This window comes from Oncorhynchus masou, chromosome 14 (assembly GCF_036934945.1).
Source record: "Oncorhynchus masou masou isolate Uvic2021 chromosome 14, UVic_Omas_1.1, whole genome shotgun sequence".
Taxonomy (NCBI): domain Eukaryota; kingdom Metazoa; phylum Chordata; class Actinopteri; order Salmoniformes; family Salmonidae; genus Oncorhynchus; species Oncorhynchus masou.
This window is the reverse complement of record NC_088225.1, coordinates 10693447-10720708: the sequence shown is the minus strand read 5'-3', so window position 1 is coordinate 10720708 and position 27262 is coordinate 10693447. Positions and strand designations below refer to the sequence as shown.

Below are 27262 nucleotides of genomic sequence, written 5' to 3'. Positions count from 1 at the left end.
GTTGGTCTATATGGGCTACAATGTTGTGCAAACAATCGGGCCCAAATGAACTGTTACAGACCTACATATATCCTACCCTGCCTTTCTAAGGTCTTTGAAAGCCAAGTTAACAAACAGATCACCGACCATTTTGAATCCCACCGTACTCCCCCCTCTACCTTCTCCGCTATGCAATCTGGTTTCCGAGCTGGTCACTGTGTTATTAACTAACCTCCAGACGAGCTTCAATGCCATACTACTCTACTTCCGGGGCCTCCAACTGCTCTTAAATAACAAGTAAAACTAAATGCATGCTCTTCAACCGATCACTGCCCGCACCTGCCTGCCCGTAAAGCATCACTATTCTGGACGGTTCTCACTTAGAATATGTGGACAACTACAAATACCTAGTTTCTGGTTAGACTGTAAACTCTCCTTCCAGACTCCCAATAAGCATCTCCAATCCAAAATTAAATCTAGAATCGGCTTCCTATTTTGCAACAAAGCATCCTTCACTCATGATGCCAAACATACCCTCGTAAAACTGACTATCCTACCAATCCTTGACTTTGGCAATGTCTTTTACAAAATAGCCTCCGACACTACTCAGCAAATTGGATGCAGTCGATCACAGTGTCATCCGTTTTGTCACCAAAGCCCCATATACTACCCACCACTGTGACCTGTATTCTCTCGTTGGCTGGCACTCGCTTCATATTTGTCGCCAAACCCACTGGCTCCAGGTCATCTATAAGTCTTTGCTCGGTAAAGCCCTGCCATATCTCAGCTCACTGGTCACCATAGTAGCACCCATCCGTAGCACACGCTCCAGCAGGTATATTTCACTGGTCACCCCCAAAGCCAATTCTTCCTTTTGGCTGCCTTTCCTTCCAGTTCTCTGCTGCCAATGACTCGAACAAAATGCAAAAATCACTGAAGCTGGAGACTAGATATCTCCCTCACTAACTTTAAGCATCAGCTGTCAGAGCAGCTTACAGATCACTGTACCTGTACATTGCCCATCTGTAAATAGCCCATCCAACTACCTCATCCCCAATATTTAAAAAATGTTTTTGGCTCCTTTGCACCCCAGTATCTCTACTAGCACATTCATCTTCTGCACATCTATCACTCCAGTGTGTAATTGCTAAATTGTAATTACTTTGCCACTACAGCCTATTTATTGTCTTTCCTCCCTAATCTTACCTCATTTGCACACACTGTATATATATTTTTCTATTGTGTTATTGACAGTACATTTGTTTATTCCATGTGTAACTGTTGTTGTATGTGTCGCACTGCTTTGCTTTATCTTGGCCATGTCGCAGTTGTAAATGAGAACTTGCTCTCAACTGGCCTACCTGGTTAAATACAGGTGAAAAAAAGCACTGCTTAAGCTTAGTATAAAACAATGGTTAATAGGGCTTAATGGTTAGTTCATACATGAGTGAAAGCAAACAACAAAGCCACCTAGCCCTGCTGTAGTAGCTCCAGAGTTGACACACACTCCCACATGCTGATGTGTGACTTGTTGACTGTAAAGAGAAGAGTTGTAGATGTAACCCTACTCCATTATTCATTTTGTTCTGTCAGAGCAGTGTAGGCAGACTTTGAGGTGCAGCCTTACAACATGGGTCTGTGATGTTCCAGATAAACCCACTAGGTGGCAACATCAATGCATTCCAAGTACAAGTGTAGTTCTACATTACAGTACTATGTCATTACATACTCTAACAAGAGTAGGGAACAATGTCCTTCAGTTACCACATGGGTAGGTTAGGTGGGGATTTCATAGTATTGCTGTCACATACTCAGTTTTATTGGCACGTTGGTGACCTACTGTAGGAGACGAGGCAAGGATAGGGAGCCATTTATTGGGACACAGCGTTGGACACCTTAGGCTGTGTTTAGACAGGCAGCCCAATTCTGATATTTCTTTCACTAATTGGTATTTTCACCAATCACATCAGATTTTTCCTCATCAGATATTTTTCAGAGCAGATCTAATTGGTTAAAATACCAATTAGATCAGCTCAAAAAAAAAATCTGACGAGAAAAGAGCTGATGAGAGTTGTTTAAATACCAGTTAGTGGAAAAAGTATTGGATTTGCCCAGGGGATAATATAGGGTATGTGCATAGTAATGGTCATTGGCATCCAAGGAAAGGAGGCCTCTCTAAAAAGCCCACTCACTCAATGTTTTTATCCCTCTTCTGTCAAAGAGCCATAGCTTTTGCAGTTGCATACAGGCCCTGCTTAAGAAATTGTATGACCGGCGTGCTACTTGTCCATGTTTATGTAGTATGTTAACAACCTGGCAATATTCATGCAATGCCTGGTTTACAACTGGATTATTGTGGTATGACTAGGCTATGTATTATTATCCCACCTAAGTGCACACTTTAATATTCTGTTCACGCTCAACAGTTCACATCTCTACTAGCACATTCATCTTCTGCACATCTATCAATCCAGTGTTTTATATCACTCCAGTGTTTAATTGATAAATTGTAAAAAAATAAATAATTGCAATGCCTTGCTCATTGCAAACTGTGTGAAGACTTTCTTCCTAACGAAGACAGCCAACTTTGCCAAACGGGAGATGATTTAACAAAAAAAGCACAATCGTTACACGACTGTACCTAACCATAAACATCAATGCCTTTCTTAAAATCAATACAAAGTATATATATTTTTAAACCTGCATATTTAGCTAAAAGAAATCCAGGTTAGCAGGCAATATTAACCAGGTGAAATTGTGTCACTTCTGTTGCGTTCATTGCACGCAGAGTCAGGGTATATGCAACTGTTTGGGCCGCGTTGCGAACTAATTTGCCAGAATTTTACTTAATTATGACATAACATTGAAGGTTGTGCAATGTAACAGGAATATTTAGATGCCACCCATTAGATAAAATACAGAACGGATCCGTATTTCTTTTTAAAAATTTTACCCCGTTCCCCCCCCCCCCCCAATTTCGTGGTATCCAATTGTTAGTAGCTACTATCTTCTCTCATTGCTACAACTCCCATACGGGCTTCAGGAGAGACGAAGGTCGAAAGTCATGCGTCCTCCGATACACAACCCAACCAAGCCACACTGCTTCTTAACACAGCGCGCATCCAACCCGGAAGCCAGCTGCACCAATGTGTCGGAGAAAACACTGTGCACCTGGCAACCTTGGTTAGCCCGCACTGCACCCGGTCCGCCACAGGAGTCGCTGGTGCGCGATGAGGCAAGGATATCCCTGCCGGCCAAGCCCTCCCTAACCCGGACGACGCTGGGCCGATTGTGCGTCGCCCCACGGACCTCCCGGTCGCAGCCAGTTGCGACAGAGCCTGGGCGCGAACCCTTAACCAATGTGCCACCCGGGAGGCCCCACGGTTCCGTATTTCACTGAAAGAATAAACGTTTTGTTTTCGAAATGATAGTTTCTGGATTCGACCATATTAATGACCAATGGCTCGTATTTCTGTGTGTTATTATGTTATAATTAAGTCTATGATTTGATATAGAGGTCTGACTGAGCGATGGTAGGCTCGTACGCATTCATTCAAACAGCACTTTTGTGCGATTTGCCAGCAGCTCTTCTCAATGCTTCAAGCATTGAGCTGTTTATGACTTCAAGCCTATCAACTCCCGAGATTAGGCTGGTATAACCGATGTGAAATGGCTAGCTAGTTAGCGGGGTGCGCGCTAATAGCGTTTCAATCGGTGACGTCACTCGCTCTGAGACTTGGAGTAGTTGTTCCCCTTGCTCTGCAAAGGCCGCGGCTTTTGTGGAGCGATGGGTAACGATGCTTCGAGGGTGGCTGCTGTCGATGTGTTCCTGGTTCGGGGCGAGGAGAGGGACGGAAGCTATACTGTTACACTGGCAATACTAAAGTGCCTATAACAACATCCAATAGTCAAAGGTATTTGAAGGTATTTTTTTAAGTGCAGACTTTAATATTCTGTTCACACTCAACAGTTCACATTGCTTTCCAACTGGTGAGCTTCCCTCTGTGTATGTTGGAATACACTTTCACAGTCTTATGGCAGGCATTTATGAGTATTGCTAAAGCCCTTGGAAAAATTGCAAAAGCCACTAAGCTTTTAATGTCATATCATATCAATTTCCTTGACCTTCAAAGAAATAGGACCTCTGTTTATTATTCCCTTGTCAAGGCCCTACCTCCTGCCCCGTGTTGGCTAAAGCAGAAAAGAACAGAGCGTATTGCACTGCCCGCCTCATGACCAGGAGATAAACAAACCATACAGCAGCAGAGAGAGCAGACAGAGAAGGGAGGACGACGCGCTGCTTTTTAGCTGGAATTGTGAAGAGCGCTGCGATTAGCATGTCGTCTACCGTGTGACCCATTTCCATGCTGTTTCATGGGGATTTTTGTGCTACTCCTCTTTTCTGGAAAGATGACTCGGCAGAAGCTCTCATCAAACATGAGTGATTAGCACCTGTGGGTGGCAGTCTGCTGCATTAGGAGCAATGTGTTCATGCAGATAAGCTCCCCCTCTGACTGCTCCTCTCTCCTGCTTCCACACAGCCTCTCTGTGAAGCTCATGTGATAGGTGGGAGACGGCTAGTTTAAGTCTCCTGGCAGTGTTCGTGAGGGCTATATCAGGTGCTGGGATTTGAGCTATCTATCTCCACGGTGCAAGCTCTTACACACACACACACACACACACACACACACTGCCCTCTTTACAGTAGGCTAGAGAGCGATACACACATTTAAATACATGTTGTATGTTACAGTGACAGGAGGGGATAAACAAAGAGTCACTGGCCCTTTGTCTGTCTGTCGGTCTGTTTGTGTTTTACAGTGGCAGGCTGAGCACCTTCATCAGTGTCTGTGTCAGGGATTGTAAGCATATGGCAACACACACCGGTCTGCCCAGGAATCAAAGCCGTAGCACATGGCTGAGAAGACACTGACTGGAACTTCCCTAGCTGGAATCCTTAGTATAAGGGGAATGGGGTCAGTATATCGCACAAGTCAACAGTAAGGTGTGTGTGGCACTAGGCTAATGTGGCCTGCAATCACTTGGCCACACAACGCTAAGCCGCTCTCTTCACTTCGTCCCGGAACCCTGCTAAGATGAGGCCTCGGTCTGTGTCAGGGAGTTCACGTTAACCCTGGAATGGGGGAAATGTGTGTGTCTGTGGTGGAGAGTGACTGATGACGATAATGTACCTACTGGGTGTTTTACATATATATTCTTAAGCTTTGAGTGATATGCTACTACTGTGTTATATCACAAGTAACTGGTGAGAATTTGTGAGATGTGTCAAACAGACATGAATAAACCCCCTTTCAAATAACCACTATGCTATTACCCTTCTTTAACTAAATCTGCACACAACCCAACCCCCTATTACTGAGTTCATCATCAGACAAAAAGAGAATACTTGACTGGTGAGGACACTGTTGTAAACCTATTTTATAAGACAGTGAAACCTCTGTTTTTCTGTATTGCTTTTGTCTCTGTGATTTAATTTCCTATTGAAGAGATTAGGTAGGTATAGCCTAGATTTAGGTGGTCAGCTGTCTTTGTCTTTAGCTTAATCCAGACTTCTTGATGAAGCCTATTTCTACAGTGCCAGGATGGCAGGCTGCCAGGCAATTTTAGTCTGTTGCAACTTGACGTTAAGATGGATTCATTCATTTTGCTGTAGTCCTTATCTCCATTTGTATCCTACCCACTATTTCAAGTAGTTCACAGTGCAACATTATGTAATATTGCTAAAGATAGTCAACACCGCAGATAAGTGGATAGTTCCTGTCCTGGGAGCAATTACCTCAGTAAAACAGTTATTATTATTATTATTAAGTTAATATAAGTTTTGATGACTCTTGTCCTCTTATCGTAATAATTACCTTACAGTTGGCATATGTTATAGCACAATATACAGCATAGCCTACTGTAAGTCCAACATTCTAAACCAAGAGCTGGTATCTAAAGCCTTGGCACATTGCCAGAATGCATTCATATCACACTTGGACCAAGATTCTTGTGACTTATTGGGCTACCTTCAATAGTAAGTTTGCAAGTACTACTGTACAGCATGTGTAGGCTACTACGCACCACAAACTAACAGCTTTCTAATTTCAGATAAACTTCATTAATGTTTTTTTTTAGCAAATGTTAACTGTTAACTATGACAATATATACTGAACAAAAATAAATGCAACATGTAATTTCAAAGAGTTACAGTTCATATGAGGAAATCAGCCAATTTAAATGAATTAATAAGACCCTAATGTATGGATTTCACATGACTGGGGATACAGATGTGCATCTGTTGGTCACAGACTGGTATTTCTGTGCATTCAAATTACCATCGATAAAATGCAATTGTGTTCGTTGTACGTAGTTTATGCCTGCCCATAACATAACCCCACCACCACCATGTGGCACTCTGTTCACAACATTGACATCAGCAAACTGCTCACCTACATGACGCCATACTTATGGTAGAGAAATTAAAATGTAATTATCTGGCAACATTCCTGCAGTCGGCATGCCAATTGCACGCTCCCTCAAAACTTGAGCCAACTGCACATTTTAGAGTGGCCTTTTATATTCCCCAGCACAAGTGCACTTGTGTAATGATCATGCTGTTTAATCAGCTTGTTGATATGCCACACCTGTCAAGTGGTTAGATTATTTAAACAAAGGAGAAATGCTCACCCACATGGATGTAAACACATTTGTGTACAAATATGAGAGAAAGAAGCTTTTGTGGTATGGAAAATAAGCTTTTTGTGTGTATGGAAACTTTCTGGGATCTTTTATTTCAGCTCATGAAACATGGGACCAGCACTTTACATGTTGCGTGTGTATTTTTGTTCAGTGTACATTCACGGGAACTTTAGCTTAACCACCTATAATAGTCTATGGTTGCAGGCAAAACACAGGATCCGAAATGTGTTTTTTTGGGGTGGAGCCCAATGCCCATTGAGCGTTCACTGTGCGCTCGAGCAGTCTACGCGTTGTTGATACTGATTTAATCCACATTGGGAGCGGACAGTTTGAAGACGTGCGACCAGAGACACAATTTGAGGAATACTCGGATTAATGTCATTTATTTTTCGTCTGTCTATGAGCACGACCAAGTAAATTATATTTGGCGGATTTAAACAAGCACTTTTTACTAGGGAGAACTCGAGAACGACCTTCATTCAGGTTGAGGTGAAGAGACTTGTCACCACACTTGTTGATTGTTAAATATTTTTTTGTATTATTTAGGCAATAGTTTAATAGCCTATAGTTGAATTGAACAGAACAACATCGAATGTATAAGCCAAATATGTAGACACGTATCTGTATCCTATACTTATTTGTCATTTGGATTTTTTTGCCCGTTCTTATTTTTCGAAATAATCCACATTCCCTGCAACCTACGATGTTCCCTTGTCCAGTTTATGTTTTTGAATAGCCTTTTTCGGATTTGCACTATCCACTAGTTGGGACACAAGACCCACCTGTTGCATTTCGAGGCAAAACTCATAAAACAGGAATGTCACAACTAGAGATCGACGTGGCCGGACTGGGTTTCTCCAAATTACCTGCTGGGTTCGACGCCAACTCCTGCTTCCCTGGCCGAATACCACCAAGGCGAAGGAGACACTCGGCAAACTCCAGGAGAAACTCGTACAGGTTGAGCAAAATAAATACCTTGGATTTGGAGCCTGAAGTTTACAATGATGCCCCTCTCTCCAAAACTCACTCCTGGTCTGCTGATGATATTTTAGCCGAAACAGCGGCAGAGGAGAAAAAGGTGGACTCCTCAGCACCAGCTTCACCTGTCTCAAGCCCGGGAACGAGCACGTGCTCACCCCCTGGTACCCAAGCGTCAGACCCCAAACCACCTCTTGATACCTGGGACGCGCCACAGCCCAGCTCACAAGCACAGGGCACAAGTTCAGATTCCGAGGAAGAAATCACTGACAAAAAGGTCATTTTATCTCGAGCTCCATTTGAAAGAAAACGGGAGCAAGAGGAAAAGGATGAAATTGAAACCAAAGCCGTGGCGACGTCACCTGATGGAAGGTTCCTCAAATTCAACATTGAAATTGGGAGAGGGTCGTTCAAGACGGTGTACAAAGGCCTGGATACGGAGACAACAGTAGAAGTGGCATGGTGTGAGCTACAGGTAAATAATTAATCTGCTATGATTTGTGTACAGATGGAGAACTCAAAAGAGCACGCATCATTCCCTTAATCTTATTTAGGCCACCGCAAACAATTGTTTACAAAGGCTTTGGTTCGGCCAAGCAAAGTTCTCTCTACATTGTGGAGTGGGTAACTTGTGCTGTCTCGCTTAATTAACTGGGTGCTGTACTATATGTGACAATGACTTCAAATCAAATCTCAAATTCAAGAACATTGGTAAACTGAGATGCTTCAAAACATAAAGTAGGACAAACATGGAAAAAAAGGACAGACATCAGCTCATTTCCCTTCTTTATTGTCGGGACCTGTGTTTTTAGGTAGTTATACCTTCATCAGATCAAGAAGTGTGCCAAATCCATAGTTTAGGTCTAAGTGTTTAGGTGATAATTACAATTGCCCACACTTTCTCTGGACATTATCAGCCGCTCAGATAAGATGCCATACATGACTTCATTTATAATCTCTGTGCTATTTTGGTTTAGGCCTATCAGTTTTTATCTGCTGCTATTGAGAACCCGTGTGGACCAACTGAGTTTAAAGCTCTCAAAGTAATCATACAAATAGCCCTATAATGGAGACCGCGTTTCCACACATGGGTGTTTTTACATACAGCAGGTTTTGATCAGAGGCTCTTGCTCTTGAAAATACTTCGCTCCAGTGCATTGCTTCGTTTGAAATTTGCATGAAGTTGGGGAGAGCAAAACATGTATACCGCCATCTTTAAAATGACTAGAACTCATCTTAATCTCCCCCAATGTCCCTCAGAAGAGCCTCCACTGACAGCTTGCAGAGAGTTGTTTATAGCAGCAGCAGGCCCCCTAGCCAGGCAGCAGCCATTGTAACAGGAGCCGCCCCCAACCCTCCAGGGGGCAGCTGGGAAGCTGGAGGGAATAGCAGAGACCAGGAGGCGTCATTCTAAAACAAGCCACATGATACAGTACAGGGGAGTGAAACGCGGCAGAGACTGGTGTGTCTTTATGAAACACGTTTTGTGCACTGAAAGAGAAAGTTGGTTGTGCTGCACTGGTTTCCAAGCAGGATGAGCAAGGTACAGGGAGTCAGCCAAATCGGGTGAACAACCTCCTCAGCAATCAATCAAATGTCAATCAAATACATTTTATAAAGCCATTTTTACATCAGCAGTTGTCACAAAGTGCTATACAGATACTCAGCCTAAAACCCTAAAGAGCAAGCAATGCAGATGTAGGAGGAAAAACTCCCTAGAAAGGCAGGAACCTAGAAAGAAACCTAGAGAGGAACCAGGCTCCTATGTGTGGCCAGTCCTTTTCTGGCTGGGTCAGGTGGAGATTATAAGAGCACATGTAAATTAAGGCCAGATTGTTCTTCAAGATGTTCAAATGTTCATAGATGACAAGCAGGGTCAAATAATAACCACAGTTGTTATAGAGGGTGAAGCGGTTCAACACCTCAGGAGTAAATGTCAGTTGGCTTTTCATAGCTGAGCATTCAGAGGTCGAGACAACAGGTCCGAGAGAGAGAGAGAGTCGAAACAGCAGGTCCGGGACGATTTAGCACGTCCGGTGAAACCGGTCAGGGTTTCGATAGTGGCAGCATGACCTGGTGGATTGGGGAGAGGTAGTCCTGAGGCATGGTCCTAGGGCTCATAGAGAGAGATCGAGGTTGCGAGAGAGTTCTTCTGACTCTCTGGCCTAAAACAAATCACACTGTGCATAATTACAAGGTCTCTCTCCCTCTCTCTCTTGGAAGTCCTGTAATGGCCCTTGAGGACCTACCTCCAGAGTAACTAGCTACATGAGTAAACCAGAACAACACAACCTGCCCAGACCGTGTGTGTGTGTGTGTGGTGACCTTTACCTGTCCTGTGTTTGTTGGGCTTTTCTGTTCTCCTTTGTTTGCTGTACATTTCACACACTGGGAAGTTCAAGGAGAAGCCCTGCACTGTGGAATGTCACCTCAAGATTGATTGTAGCAGCACCTGGGTTAGGGTTGTTGTTTTTGGGAGTTGAGGGGGTAAAGCACATGAGGCCTGCCATGAATATGTTCTATGTTGTTGTTATGCATTATCCAATGACATCTGTTATGTAAGTATTAAGTCAGCGCTGGCCTTCTGACCGAGGTTTCAGGTCAAGTGTTGACATAATGTCCCCTATGAGGTATGATTACATCAAAAATAGACCAATGCTTATTTAGGCAACACTGCCTAAAAATATAAAATCTGTATATCTTGGATTTTTCCTCTCTGTCTTATCTCCGTGTACTGATTGAACTTAATGCTGTCTGTGCCTGTGTAAGAGTAACTCAGTGCATGATATAGAGAAGATATCTGGTTTACCTATCCATGGCAAGGCTTCCTTGCATGTTAAAGACTTCTATAATCAATCAAAACCCTTAGACACTCACTAAAATGACACAGTTAAAGAAGACAAGATATTGCTTGGGAGATCTTGCTTTCAAGAACACACACTCATACAGCTGTGTTTCCTTTTTCAAGAAGTCAGTGGGAATCAGAACCATGGGGAGAGAGAGGTCGCTTATACAAAGTATGAGCTGAACTAACTGAACCCTTCCTTACCCCACCTCTAGAAGAAAACAAGGAGGGCTTTCAGGCCAGAACTGACATTAGCTGTAAAAGCATTTGCCATACTAAACATGGGACTAGGATTTACAGACCCCAGACTGAGGCCAGGAATCCATTGAAGTGTCTCTCAGTCCCTCCGTCACTTGAATAAGCGTATTCCTGTGCCACCCTAGGTGACAAGAGACTTGGTGACTAGTCTGGAACTTCCCGGGCTGGTATCCCCTAATAATAAGCGTCCTTTACTCTTATATATTTCCCCAAAAAATATATTTTTTCTCCTCCCGTGGTGTTACTGTTCTCTAGGGGACACATTCTTCTGCTGCTCCAGCTGGAACTTTTTTTTTCTGTCAACCTTTTCCACTTCAGAATTTCGCTCTTACCGCCTGTGGGGTGATTGAGCTAATCCGACTTGCCCTCTTCATTTATTTTACCCACAATACCCGTTTAATTAGCCCTGATAAATTGCTGGCTTCAAGGGCTACCATGGTGACGGTGGTCTGCTCTGACCCCCCCATGACAATCCCACACCCCATCCCTAAACGTGTGTTAGCGAGACAAACACTACCGTACTCATGGGCCTTCAGCGCAGCTAATGAGACTGCCCAAGCTAACGGTAGTGATGCCACCGTGGCCACTGCTGACTACGTGGCTCTGATACGTGGCTCTGATCAAGGATAACACTGACTGGCTGGCTGACTGACTCAGCCTCTCAGCAGGCTTGCCCACACACTACAACCATGGAGGAAGAAATTGATTATAAATGCAGATAACTAGTATGATAGTATGATATCTATCTTAGTACTGAATATAGTCCTCATCTCAGACTGCTTGATTGGTCGTGGCTGGGTTAGGGGCGGGTGGTGGGACAATTTTGGTGGGACAAAGTAGGTGGGAACTAGCTTTATCTTTGTTTGTGTTTTATGTATGTGTTGACGAAAGTCCCCCCTTACACAATACATTCTCTGTTACGTTTTGGGAAATGGGGCTTGGACGCCAGTTCTCATGGGGAACGAAAATGGACACCAACCCTGTCGGATCCAACTAAATCAACACATCTCAGGACTCCCGGGTGGCGCAGTGGTTAAGGGAGCTGTACTGCAGCGCCAGCTGTGCCATCAGAGACCCTGGGTTCGCGCCCAGGCTCTGTCGTAACCGGCCGCGACCAGGAGGTCCGTTGGGTGACGCACAATTGGCCTAGCGCCGTCCGGGTTGGTCGGTAGGGCTGTCCTTGTCTCATCGCACACCAGAGACTCCTGTGGCGGGCCAGGAGCATTGCGTGCTAACCAAGGTTGCCAGGTACACGGTGTTTCCTCTGATGCATTGGTGCGGCTGGCTTCCGGGTTGGATGCGCGCTGTTTTAAAAAGCAGTGCGGCTGGGTTGGGTTGTGTATCGGAGGACGCATGACTTTCAACCTTCGTCTCTCCCGAGCCCGTACGGGAGTTGTAGCGATGAGACAAGATAGTAGCTACTACAACAATTGGACACTACGAAATTGGGGAGAAAAAGGGGTAAAAATACATTTAAAAAACACATAAATACAGTGCCTTCGGAAAGTATTCAGACCCCATGACTTTATCCACATTTTATTTTGTTATAGCCATATTCTAAAATTGATTAAATAAAAACCTCAGCAATCTATACGCAATACCCTAAAATGACAAAGTAAAAACAGGTTTTTAGAAATGTTTGCAAATTTATTCAATATAAAAACCAGAAATACATTATTTACGTAAGTATTCAGAGCCTTTGCTATGAGAATCAAAATTGAGCTCAAGTGCATCCTGTTTCTATTGATCATCCTTGAGATGTTTCTACAACTTGATTGGAGTCCACCTGTGGTAAATTCAATTGATTAGACATGATTTGGAAAGGCACACACCTGTCTATATAAGGTCCCACTGTCTATATAAGGTCCCACTATATGAGGTCAAAGGAATTGTCCGTAGAGATCAGAGACCGGATTGTATCTAGGCACAGATCTGGGGAAGGGTACCAAAACATTTCTGCAGCATTGAAGGTCCTAAGAACACAGTGTCCTCCATCATTCTTAAACGGATGAAGTTTGGAATCACCAAGATTCTTCCTAGAGCTGGCCACCCAGCCAAACTGGACCTCAGACTGGGGCGAAGGTTCACCTTCCAACAGGACAACGACCCTAAGCACACAGCCAAGACAACGCAGGAGTGGCTTTGGGACAAGTTTCTGAATATCCTTGAGTGGCCCACCTAGAGCCCGGACTTGAACCCGATCGAACATCTCTGGAGAGACCTGAAAGTAGCTGTGCAGCAACGCTCCCCATCCAACCCGACAGAGCTTGAGAGGATCTGCAGAGAAGAATGGGAGAAACTCCCCAAATACAGGTGTGCCAAGCTTGTAGCGTCATACACAAGAAGACTTGAGGCTGTAGTCGCTGCCAAAGGTGCTTCAACAAAGTACTGAATCAAGGGTCTGAATACTTAGCAAAAATGTATAAACCTGTTTTTGCTTTGTCAATATGGGTTATTATGTGTAGATTGAGGGAAAAATCTATTTAGTCAATTTTATAATAAGGCTGTAACATAACAAAAGGCATTGTACATGTTTTTTTTTGTGACAAAGAAATGGTTGACTATAGATAAAATGCAGTAGTTGGTGGACAACAAGTTGCCTTAAAGCGACCTCGTCACATCTCTCTTGTGTATTTCAAACTCAGCATTGCGCCACTCCTGTCCCTCCCATGCCTCGGGTTGCTCTCTCTCTCTCAGGATCCCTGGAATGGCCCTTGAGGAGGGGCGGATGAAACCGTTACTACCTACTACTAACCCTAAACCTGATTGAACCATAATAACGATGTGCCTAGGCCATGTATAGTTACTGTGTGTATGTGGGTGGTGCCCTTTTTCTGTCCTGCGTTTGTTGGGCTTTTCTGTTCTTTTGTTTGCTGTATATTTCACACACTGGGAGTTTCAATGAGAAGCCCTGCATGGTGGAATGTCACCACAAGATTGATTGTAGCAGCACCTGAGTTAGGGTTAGGATTGTGTTGTTTTTGGGAGGTGAAGGGGGTAAAGCACACGAGGCCTGCCATGAATATGTTCTATGTTGTTGTTATGCATTTGATTTGTCATAGCAGTTGTTTATGATTCCCAGTGACATCTGTTATGTAAGTATTAAGACAGCGCTGGCCTTCTGACCGAGGTTTCAGGTCAAGTGTTGACATAATGTCCCTTATGAGGTATGATTACATCAAAAATAGACCAATGCTTATTCAGGCAACACTACCTTTGAGGTGCTTGTTTCTGTAATCATTGTTAATTATACAGTGCCTTGCAAAAGTATTCATACCCTTTGGATTTCTTCACATTTTGTGTTACAAAGTGGGATTGAAATGGATTTAATTGTAACTTAATTTTTAATTGTAACAATCTACACATAATACTTGAATGTAAACATGAATAGAAAGATAGTTGTTGCATAAGTGTTCAGTCAATACATGTTAGAAACCCCTTTGACAGTGATTACAACTGCGAGTCTTCTTGGGTAAGTCTCTAAGAGCTTTACACACCAGGATTGTGCAATATTAACCCATTATTCTTCAAGCTCTGTCAAGATGTTGGTGATCATGGCTAGACAGCAAATGTCAAGTCTTGCCATAGATTTTGAAGCAGATTTAAGTGTAATTTGTAACAAGACCTTGTGTTGTAGGTTATTGATCTGCTGAAAGGGGAATTGGTCTCTCTGTCTGATGTAAAGCAGATTGAAGTAGATTTTCCTCTAGGATTTTGGCTGTGCTTAGCTTCATCCCTTTTCTTTTTTATCCTGAAAAACTCCCCAGTATTTGCGGATGTCAAGCATAGCAATAACATGATGCAGCCATCACCATGCTTGAAAATAAGGAGGCAGATACTCAGTGATGTGTTTTGTTGGATTTGCCCCAAACATAAGTCTTTGAATTTAGGCCAAAAAGCTTATTAATTTGCTTTGTTTTTTGCAGTATTAGTTTAGTGCCTTGTTGCATGTTTTAGAATATTTGTGTTGTTTATTTGTATTTTCTGTCATTATTGTTGAGTAACTATTTTTTATTTATCCCTTATTTTACCAGGTTGACCAAGTTGACTGAGAACACATTCTCATTTTCAGAAATGACCTGGGGAATAGTTACAGGGGAGAGGGATGAATGAGCCCATTAAGCTGGGGATGATTAGGTGACTGTGTTGGTAAGAGGGCCAGAAATTGAATTTAGCCAAGACACCAGGGTTAACACCCCTACTTTTACAATGAGTGCCATGGGATCTTCAGTGACACAGAGAGTCAGGACACCCATTTAACATCCCATCTAAAAGACAGCACCCTACAAAAGGCAATATCCCCAATCACTGCCCTGGGGCATTGGGATATTTTTTTAAACCAGAGAAAAGGGTGCCTCTTACTGGCCCTCCAACACCATTTCCACCAGTATCTGGTCTCCCATCCAGGACCAACCCTGTTTAGCTTCAGAAGCAAGCCAGCAGTGGGATGCAGGGTGGTATGATGCAATGTTGATTCATCTTCAGTTTTCTTCTATCACAGCAATTGAACTCTGTAACTGTTTTAAAATCACCAATGGCCTCATGGTAACATCTCTGAGCAGTTTAATTCCTTTCCTGCAGCTCAGTTCAGAAGGACAACTGTATTTTTGATGTGTCTAGGTGGTTTAATACATAATCCAAAGCATAATTGTTAACTTGACCATGCTTAAAGAGACATTCAATGTTTTATTTGTTATTGTTTCCCATCCATCACAGCCAACAAGTGCTCAGCATATGTAGGAATTCCTTCAAGACTGTTGGAAAAAGCATTCCAGATTAAGCTGGTTGAGAGAATGCCAAGAGTGTGCAATGCAAAGCTTTCATCAAATCAAAATCAAATCAAATTTATTTATATAGCCCTTCGTACATCAGCTGATATCTCAAAGTGCTGTACAGAAACCCAGCCTAAAACCCCAAACCGCAAGCAATGCAGGTGTAGAAGCACAGTGGCTAGGAAAAGCTCCCTAGAAAGGCCAAAACCTAGGAAGAAACCTAGAGAGGAACCAGGCTATGAGGTGTGGCCATTCCTCTTCTAGCTGTGCCGGGTGCAGATTATAACAGAACATGGCCAAGATGTTCATAAAGGACCAGCATGGTCAAATAATAATAATCACAGGCAGAACAGTTAACTGGAGCAGCAGCACGGCCAGGTGGACTGGGGACAGCAAGGAGTCATCATGCCAGGTAGTCCTGAGGCATGGTCCTAGGGCTCAGGTCCTCCGAGAGAGAGAAAGAAAGAGAGAATTAGAGAGAGCATACTTAAATTCACACAGGACACCGGATAAGATGGGAGAAGTACTCCAGATATAACAAACTGACCCTAGACCCCTGACACAAACTACTGCAGCATAAATACTGGAGTCTGAGACGGGAGGTGTCAGGAGACACTGTGGCCGCATCCGATGATACCCCCGGACAGGGCCAAACAGGAAGGATATAACCCCTTTCATCAAGGCAAAGGGTGACTACTTTGAATAATCTCAAATATACATATATTTTGAATTGTTTAACACGTTTTCGGTTGCTACATGATTCCATATGTGTTATTTCGTAGTTTTGATGTCTTCATTCTTATTCTGCAATGTAGAAAATAAAGAAAAACCCTTGAATGAGTAGGTGTCTAAACTTTTGACTGGTACTGTATAATTGTTCTTCCACTTTGACATTAGAGTACTTTGAGGAGATTATTGACAAAAATGGTCAATTAAATCAATTTGAATCCCACATTGTAACAAAATACAAGAAAGAAATACAAGGGGTATGAATGCTTTTGTAAGGCACAGTAGAGGCATGAATGGGTTTTTGTAGTATTTCTTTATAAACTCGTGCAGAAAACATCAACCCCCTTAGGGTACCTCCCATTGTGGTCTCTTAAACCGTGAACCAGGCGTCCTGTCAACACGTATCCATTATGTAGAGAAAGAGCATCAGTGCCCCAGCTCTGCACTTTTCCTTTTGTTGTCTGACTGAAACCTGCTAAACATACCTGCTAAAACCATGAGTAGTTCTGTGCCTCAACCAACCAATATAACCCATTGCATTTGTAAAACTAGCCTAAATATATGCTATGATCAGTTCCTAACTGACTATAAGACGAATTTGAAACATGTTCTGATTCTGTTTTCAGGTCAAAATCAGTGCCCCTGAACCTCATTGTCTATGAAGTTACAAAGAGAATTTGCATTGATACAGACTAAGGCACACAGCTTTAGTAACACATTTCATGCTGCTTTGTGCTGATAAACTATTATTTTAAAGCCTCAAAGTGGACAGGGATAACTGACAAATGAACTTGTCGGATGTAGGCTTCTATGATTGTGCTTGGGATAATGGGTGAGATTCTGTTTAGTATGCTTTACTAATCCCCCACTGGCACCTTTGCCAATTGAATAACATTATCATAATCCCTTAGCATTTTTTTGAAATTCACAAACATCACTTTATTACTCGGTGTGTATGTGGTGTGTTTTTCCCTCCTTTCATATTCTTACAGAGAAGCATGGATCAGAGGAAAGTTTTTCAGAGCTTAGTTTCCACTGCCTGAAAAAAATAAGCGCTTGCTGAAACGTTTTAAACGCTATAGTGTCGGTCCTCTAGCCATCGCCGATCCATTTTCCATTTGTTTTGTCTCGTTTTCCCGCACACCTGGATCTCATTTCCCTCATTATGTGTTATGTATTTAACCCTCTGTTTCTGCCATGTCTTTGTGTGATATAGTTTATATGTTTGCATGTATGCGCACGTTAGGCTGGTTGCGCTGGGTTATGTTAAAACCATATTTGTATTTTCGTGTGCCGTGTATTTTCGTTTGTGCCGTGTGCTTTTGGTTCGCCAAATAAAAGGCTCCGTTTTGCCACCAAATATCTGCTCTCCTGCGCCTGACTTCCTACAGCCCTTCACGCATACCTTGACAGTGTATGTCTTTTTTAATCACCTTAGCTTCACTATGAATGAGGATTGTGTTCTGAAAGCCTCCATTCCCATAGCTGCCAGTCTCAGAATTGAACGCTACAGTATTAGTACTACGAATGTAAAGCTGAAAAGTGACAATCTAGTCTCAGTTGAAGGCAGTACAAAATGAAAATTAGCAGTACAAAATGTGAATAGAAGTCCAGTTACGATTTCCATGGTTACCTTAAGCAATTTCACCTGTTCCTTAAACAAACTGTGAACAACTGCCATGATTCAAGAGCTGCGTTAGCAGACCTCAGTGGCACAGCAACAGCTGCCAGAGAGAGAGAGAGAGAGAGAGAGAGAGACACACAGATAGAGAGAGAGCATAAAACACATTGTGAAACACTGTCATAACATGTTCCTTGTCCTCCTGCTTCCCCAGCCACCCTTTCTAATTACCAGTTAGACAGCAGGTAAATGACAGACCATACATGAAAGTTACAATCAGGCAGATGTGCAACTAAAGGCTCACATTTGTTCTCTGTACATCTTTGAGCTAATTTTCTGGCGGTCGGATGACAAAAAAATGTAGCTTATTGAAAAGAAAACTACGTCTGTTCCCCAATATAAAGTGTACTTTACTCCTTTCTCTCTCACAATATAGTCCATTAGGAAACCCACACAAAAACAATTGATGGAGAATATGATGATGAACTGGCATTACGTCAAATTCATATTTTAGTTTATAATGGGCTGTATTGTATTCTTTGCACCCTGCCATCCGGAGTTTGTTTGATTCTCTCACAAGGAGATACCACTAACTCTATGTCATTACCGGCCATACCATGTTCAATGAGACCAGTCCAGTTTTTTAAAGTTCTCTACTGGTATTTGGAACTTTGGAACTTCTTAAACTTTAACAATTCATAGTACATCTTTTTTGGATTATATTGTGCTCCAGATGGACAAAGGTTCTTGGCTTCAAAGAACAAGAGCCACAGAGGTTTGGCAGCTCATTTTGAATCGGCTTGTTTTTGTTTGTTCATCCTCGGAGGATGCCTTGTCCGTCGGTTGTAAATGTTTTTCATATTTCTCTATCTCATCACATTTTTTTGCTTGACATTAATTACCTTTGCCTTCAGAAATATATCATGTATGTTTCTCTGATCTGCTGTCTTTAGAGTATTTTACCTCCTTCAGTCTCTTCTCAATTAGGGCTCCTAAATTCACTATAACTTAATTTGGATGATAAAAGCTATTTGTGTTAGCCATAGACCCTTTTGACATCTCTTCCTAAAAACAACGACTGGACGTAGACCAGTTATTTTCCAACCCACCATCCCTCTTTCTTGTACTCTGTCCTCCCCTCTCCTCCTCTCTCGTGGTCTTTGTCACTGTCTTTTCCCCTCTCCTCCCATGGTATCTAATTTACTGCATTTATTGACCATACTGTTATGAGCCTGGATATATACCTTTATAGTGTGTGGATAGCAACATCATCCATACATGTCCCTGACCTTAACACCCTATTGGTTTAACAATCACGCCCTGGTCTGTTTCACCTGTCCTTGTGATTGTCCCAGTGTATTTATCCCTGTGTTTCCTGTCTCTCTCTGCCAGTTTGTCTTGTATGTTCCAAGTCAACCAGCATTTTCCCCGTTCTACTGCTTTTTGCATTCTCCTTCTTCTAGTCCTCCCGGTTTCGACCCTTGCCTGTTTCTGGACTTTGTACCCACCTGCCTGACCATTTTGCCTGCTTTGACCACGAGCCTGCCTGCCACTCTGTACCTCCTGGACTCTGATCTGGATTTGACCTTTTTTCCTGTCCACGGCCATTCTCTTGCCTACCCCTTTGGATTAATAAGCATTGTAAGACTCCAACCATCTGTCTCCTGTGTCTGCATCTGGGTCTCGCCTTGTGCTTTGATATTAACCGCCTCAGGGGTCCTTATACACTTACAGTTGAACGCTTACATGTGTACATGTATGTATCATGTTCTGTCTAGACGTTGACATACTCAGAAGGGGGTTGTAACAAACCACTCCATCTCGATGATCCTGGCAGTCGGCACTCGACAGATTGAGCAAGAGCGACACAAATCGGAAATATCATCTGTCAGTACAGTAATGGGCTACATATGAGCGAGATATTCAAGTATTATAAATATGTGACAAAATATATTGCAGTTTAATCATTTTATGATCTCACTAAAGTCAAGAAAATGGGTCACTTTACTTCTTATCATTCAGAGCTCCTCTAGGTTATCTGTGAATGACACAGAGTCATAGTTCCACAACTCATACCATTCATTTTAACTGCTGATTATTTTCTTCTATAGTTACACCCTTTTTCTTTCCTAGTGAACTGCATTAAAGGTGTTTCCACGTGTCACAAAATGTGTAATGAAATAATACTTTAATTGTCATTGAGCTTTGTTTTGTGCTATTATAAGAGTGGGCATGGTTTGGCAGTGCATATAGCATGTAGTGTTCTTTACTTGAGTGGCAGACTGATGGTTCTTGCCAGTTGCCATCACCTGTATATGTAATGACTCATTAAACCTCCCAGTTTCACATTCAACACACCTGGACATTTTATCACAAACACCTATGAGCTGTCATGACGTTTACAATGATGTTTACAAACAACAGAATATCTCAAACATCATTCATATTCATGATTCACTCCAATTACAGGCATGAAAGTCCCTTTGTTTTTAGCATGTATAAGTACGCCTGAAATATGCCCATTGTTTACCTTTGCGTAATGAAAAGAAACAGCTGTTTGTGAGATCGGGATCTGGTCCACGCTCTGCATTATTAACCTATTAAACCATGTGACTGGCCTGGAGTCTTATTTCCTGCACCCCCAGGCACACCCACCCACCCACCTACACAAGCACATGAGAAAGTTTGAAAGCAGAGACACAGAGAAACTCAGAGACTGAAACACAGGGCCGGCTCTACCCTTTTGGGGGCCCTAAGCGAGATTTGGTCCCCTCCATTTTTTAAAGTGAATTTCCTGCAATTCTACACATCTTGCCATCGTGCAGAGAGAAATAAATTGCAGTTTTACAGCTAATTTACCGCTATTCTACACATTTTGCCATGGGGTGGAGAGAAATGTTTGCACTTTAAAGCTAATTTCCTGCATTTCTACACATTTTGCCATGACTTATGCTATGTTACTAATATCTGAGTGAAAATTACTAACAAAATCAATGGGGGCCTCTGGGCACATGCCCTGTGTGCCTCATGCCCTGCCTGCCGTGTCGGTATTTGGCCATGATTAAAACAATTTTAGATAGCTGGCTATAATTTACCAATCAAGGAATTGTTAGCTGACATGGCTAATTGATTGACTCTCAGTGACTGATGTAACGAGAAAAATTGCTGATCCACAACCAAATTCCAAATTTGTGCCTTGTGTATTCTGCTATTCTAACTCTCAATACTAAGTTGAGATCCCAACTGAGGTCCTAAGAAATATTTTATGATGTGTGTGTGTGTGTGGGTTGCGGGCCCTTAACGGCTTGGAGCCCTAAGCGACCGCTTATGTTGCTTATGCTTGGAGCCGGTCCTGCTGACACATCATACACATCCTTTGATTCAGATCATCATGCTCCATTACTCATTGACATGGACAGGACGATAGACTGCACCGTTACCACTGCAGGTGTTGTTCCTGTTGCACTTGTGGATCTGTTTGGATGCAAATATCCATCTGATGGTATTTCTGTTTGATTTATGGTAGCGGAAGGAAATCCAAGTCTTATGCGACAGCGGATATCTAATTCTCAGTTGCCAAGAAAGAAATCCTAGTGAATTCAAATCCTAAGAGCTAAGGGCTTTCTTATATTAGCTGTGAGTGTTATCAGCTTAGCCAAGCTGCGTTATCATGCCAGGGCTCTTATTTTGAGGGTCTGCAGTGCATATACAAACAGCCCAGGATTGGGAGTGTCATTGTATGGTGGAGTGTAACTTGACTATGGGTGTATCTCTTTCACCCTGAATTAGGTGATAGGTGATAAATGTATATTCCCAAGTTTCCAAAGTAGGTGCACAGGTCGAGAGAAAAATTTGAGTAATCAAGGTGACAGGCAGTGACACGTTCAATACCGCCTTGCACACTCTTGTCTGCATCTAGCTGATCTAGGGTGTAATCATTAGTCCAACAGTTGCAAAAGAGACTTTCTTTTGGACAAATTCAAGTATGTTTATCCCCGTTTCGTTCTAGTTGCTTACGTTTTCAAGAAACGTTTTTCGACATTCGGTGGAATGAATAAACCCGTGATCACACACAAACACAGTTCACTTTCATAGCGGCCACATACAAACAGCATGATCATTTTGCTCGTTGTAAAATTCCATCTCGCATCTACGCATTCTCCTCCTCTCACCTTTTCCATTTGCTTGTGGACTTCAGTGCAGAACTCATCAGTTGTCTGTGACCGGGCGAAAAAAACATTTCCAAGCCAAACCTTCATATCATAACCATTAACCGCTACACACAGCCTACATCGTTATCACCATATTAGCTAATCTCATAGCTAGTCAACATAGCTACTAAAACGAACGTGTTAGTAAACCCGCTACAATCATGTACAGTCAGCAAGCAGTTAAGCAGTTACACCTGCGGGCTCGGCAATAAATGAATAAAATCAAAAGCTTACCTTAAAGAGGCCTCCCGGGTGGCGCAGTGGTTAAGGGTGCATGTTGTCACAACTGTAGCACCAGGCTCTGTCGTAACTGGCCGCGACCGGGAGGTCCGTGGGGCGACGCACAATTGGCATAGCGTTGTCCGGGTTAGGGAGGGTTTAGCCGGTAGGGATATCCTTGTCTCATCGCGCACCAGCGACTCCTGTGGCGGCCCGGGCGCAGTGCACGCTAGCCAAGGTTGCCAGGTGCACGGTGTTTCCTCCGACACATTGGTGCGGCTGGCTTCCGGGTTGGTTGTGCGCTGTGTTAAGAAGCAGTGCGGCTTGGTTGGGTTGTGTATCAGAGGACGCATGACTTTCAGCCTTCGTCTCTCCCGAGCCCGTATGGGAGTTGTAACGATGAGACAAGATAGTAGCTACTAACACTTAGATACCACAAAATTGGGGAGACAAAGGGGGTAAAATTCAACACAAAAAAAGCTTACCTTGACTTGGAATAGTTCCAGTGTTGGATAGCCAGCCAGCTAGCTAACATAACATCCCTCTCTGTTTTGAGCCGGGTGTTTGAGTAGGCTAAACTAGCTAGCTGCATTCCCTAGCTAAGTGAAAGTCAAAGTGAAAGTGAAGAAAGTACAACAAAATATAGCTAGCTCTCTCTCTCTCTTGCATTTCTTAAACAATTAATTTCCTCAACTGTTCAACTACTCACCACATTTTATGCACTGCAGTGCTAGCTAGCTGTAGCTTATGCTTTCAGTACTAGATTCATTCTCTGATCCTTTGATTGGGTGGACAACATGTCAGTTCATGCTGCAAGAGCTGTTGGAGGGCATCCTCTGGAAGCTGTCATAATTAGTGTGTAAGTCTATGGAAGGGGGTGAGAACCATGAGCCTCCTAGGTTTTGTATTGAAGTCAATGTACCCAGAAGAAGACGGAAACTAGCTGACCTCCGGCTACACCATGGTGCTACCATACAGAGTGCTGTTGAGGCTACTGTAGACCTTCTTTGCAAAACAGTGTTTTAATCAATTATTTGGTGGTGTGAATATATTTAGTATAGTTTCATCTAAAAATGTTACCTTTTAAATGTTTCACTTAATGTTTCAATAAATTCACTGAGGAGGATCGTCCTGAGCCTCCACTGTCCCACATGTGTTTTGCCCAATTTGTAAGTCGCTCTGGATAAGAGCGTCTGCCAAATGACTTAAATGTAAATGTAATGTAAATGTTTTGTGTTTCTCAGTGTAGATTCACCCCCGGCTGTGACCAGAGGTTGACTTAATATTCAGCACAAATTGATTTCCTTTAAAAAATATAAAGAAATATGCCGATGGGGAATCTGGTTGTTTTTTGACTTATTTTTGTGACTTGATTTTCAGCATCCTTCATGCAGTGACAGTGTTATGTTTGATGGGGCATAATTGTAATTGGAGGTGGCCTCTGGCTCCATCCATTTGGGGAGTACCTGCAGTCAGAGTGAAACCAAATCAGTAAACAAGGAGGAGGATAATTGTAATGGGATTTAACGAGCAGAGCTCCTGGTAAGACGCTTCAGGCGGGTGGTCACGTGGGCTAGCAAGGCAGGTCCTGGGTTTGAGCCTCGGTGTGAGCCAAACAGGAGGAAGTGGACCTCGCTAAGCAAGCAGCGTGACGTCCTTTACACCAGCATGACCCCATTCATACCATACACCCTTTAGTTCTGACGCTAAATGACTTATCTAGGATCAAACTCTGCAGATCAATAGTTCTTAACCTCAGACTTATCATTACACATTTACTATTAGTTGCTAGTTGTTAACCTATTTCTAGGTTAGTTCAACTTTGATTCAAAGTGGCAGGTGTGAAATGATCTGAAAACTCAATCTGCTACAAACTACCTATCAAAGTAAAGCCCTACAATATTTACAGAATCAGTGTTCAATAACTCCTGGATCTGGTAGTTCAAAGCGAATCTTATCACCCTGTGTTTTAGTGTTTAACAGACACATTATTGTTTCTCTGCTCTTCCTTTGTTCTCCTGGTGGACATGGCAATCCGATAGCCCTGACAGGCTCTGCTTCCGTACCTCCAAAGGCACTAGTTAAAGCCCTTGACGGGGAACATCTGTGGGGTAGAGATACACCAGGCTTTTCCAGAGAACCCGGGGCTTTACGAGACAGAGGCCGGTTTAATGAGACACTCTCAACTGCTCTGGCCAGGGCTTTGGAGTTGCCCGTCCCTGGCACAGCCTCACATGGCTTGATTTTCTATGGAGAAACTTGGGGTGGGTGGGGGGGGCTTCAAGCCTTCACCTTTTACAGGCCCGTTTTATTGTCATTTACTGTTTACTTCTTCCTTGGATACAGTTCAGTCTTTGTCTCTGTATTGATTTGTACAAAGAATGGTCTGGTGTGATAGTATACGGAAAGTGTTGTTGAATCAGCTTAATGGTGGTATTTATTGATGAAGACGCAGGTGCACTGGTCTATGCCTGGAATAATTTGTGTCAAGTTGATAAGAGAACAGTGATGTATTGATTTTTCTTTCAATATGTCACACATTCTTATCATTTTCATGCATAATCATTCCGAAACCTTTTATTCGTCAACCTGTTTGGTTCGTGTCAGGTTCTAAGCAAATGCATAACCTTTTGAAAACATTAGTCCATCATAGTGACATGGTTTATTATCAACATTGCCATTTACAGATACACATTGTCAGGGTTAAAACAGAAGATCCCACACCTTCTCAGTCCCCCTGTCTTAGCAGCCCTTTTGCGAGGACCAGAGACACGGCTGGACACATGGACCCCATAAATCCCTGCTTTGGGGGCTGTTTCTCATGCTGTGCGAAATGGAGGAAGGAAGTCGCCGGGCAAAGGAGCGAGCCAAGGAGCGAGCAAGGCATGCTGTGAGTTGGCCCCAGCCCCCAAGGTCGATGAGGGAGATATAATGTCAGTTTCCTTATCAAATCAGCTGTGATTGGCTTTCTCTCATTGTTGTTTTTTTCTACTGATGTTTTCCAACGGTCGAAACATGCAACGTCAATGCTTCATTGGAGCCTGAGCAGTGTTTTTTGAGTCAGTTAGACCCTATGACATCAGTTTCACTTGTCTTAGTCAGTGATATCCTCTTCACTACGTCTTAGCTACCCCCCCAATTAGGAACCTGAATGGCTTTAACAAGGGTTCAAGTTTTCAGTCTGGCAGATATCTCTCTCTCTTTCCTTGGATATTTATACCCTAGTGTGTGTCCCTCCAGCTGTTATTTACCTGAACAAACACCACAGCCACAGGGACTACTCAGTTACTCCCAAATGGTTTGTGTAGGTCATCAGAGCCACAGAGAAGCACCAGTATACCTTGTCTCTGGTTGGCTCTTGAGATTCAGGGAGGAGAAAAGTGGCTGTAGGTTAAAGAAGTACCCTGAGGCACTCCGCACAAATACAAAAAGACCCAAACACTTGGCATGATAATAATCTTATGTCCGTTTCATGGCCTTTCACTGTCAATAGTGAATGTCTGTCAGTTTGAACTGCAATCACGTGCAAATCACTACAGTAGTGCAGCAGGTTTCTTAGCAAATCTCTGCAGGTGGGTTTGACTGGTTTATTTTCATGGGAATTAAGATTTGTAATTTACCAGTAGTTAAATAGTTTAATACTATTAGCTCACGGGTCTCTAATCTCTACCAGCCCCTAACCTCTAGTTAGTAGACTATGTATGATGAATTGCCTAATAACCTGCTAACACATTCATTTCCATGATGGCTTCATAGCTAATTAGCTGCTAATAGGCTACATACAATGTGCCTTATTATAAAGTGTTACTTATCAAGATCTTTGACACCCACCCTTCCCACTCCCAACACACTCTCCCCCTTCCCAGCTGGTTGTGGGTTGCCAGGCCCTGCAAACCACAAAACAGTGCTTATGTAAGGGTGAGATGGCGTTCGCCGGCCAAATACCTCCGGGCTTTGCGGCACATGCCGAGATCCTCTGGGACTAATAATATCCCCCTTCAGCGTCTCAGAAAGGGGGGCCAGGTCCCTCTCCTCTCTGGGTTAGTTTTTGGTGGCTGACGCCTCGTGATTTGAGGACACTCGCGCCCAGAGGCTAATTTTGACCACCCTAGTATGGAGTGTGTGGGGAGTGTATATGCAGTTCTGACAGCAAGCATAGTGTCCCTATGTTTCCTTGGGGTTACATAGTGGCAACTAACTGTCCAGAACTGTCTGGATTTGGAGATTCACTTTGGATCTTCTGGGATAGATCCAGGCTGAATCACATCCGGCCGTGATTAGGAGTCCCATAGGGCAGCGCACAATTGGCCCTGCGTCGTCCAGGTTTGGCCGGGGTAGGCCGTCATTGTAAATAAGAATTTGTTCTTAACTGACTTCCCTAGTTAAATAAAGGTTAAATAAATCAAATCTGATTGTCTGTAAATATAAGTTAGGACATAAATGTTATAATATTAGTTAGATTAAAGAAGATATGCAAACATGTTTTTGGACAATTAGTTGTTTTTAGCTGCTTTGAGTTGTATTTCCTTGTGCTCCTCCCTGAAGCTATGGCAGTCTTATACAGATTCTTACAGTAACTGACTGCACTACTGCTCAATCAGTAATCCTGCCTAGAAAATAGCTAAATGTTCTCCTGCCTCAGAGGCAAACCTAAAGCACAGTCATCTGAAGTAAATCAATTTTTCCTAATTGTATCATAATCTACAGTGAAGCATTGTTTCTCTACTAATTTCAAAAAGACTGCAGTGTTTAACTAGAAATGTTTCACGGAGTCTCATCTGTATTTGCCTTAGTTCTTAAAATAACCTTATGGTTCCAATTGGACTCACTGGACAGGCGATTAGTATTTTAGATTCATCTTTGTACCTCCAATAAGTATGATATGTTACGTTTGGTATGGTTACCAAAGACAGAAGGTTACTTAAAGACAGAAACAATAGGATGGAGG

The 27262-nt window shown here is 42.9% G+C and overlaps 1 protein-coding gene across 1 annotated transcript in view; it reads left to right on the top strand.

The window, feature by feature from the left end:
- The first annotated feature begins 6986 nt into the window (after nt 1-6986).
- Nucleotides 6987-27262, top strand: part of wnk4b (WNK lysine deficient protein kinase 4b) — a 66859-nt gene continuing 46583 nt past the window's right edge. Inside the window, exon 1 of the mRNA XM_064986269.1 lies at nt 6987-8134. Within this exon, the coding sequence (XP_064842341.1) occupies nt 7499-8134 (636 nt within the window). The 5' untranslated portion in view covers nt 6987-7498. The remainder of the gene's footprint in view (nt 8135-27262) is intronic.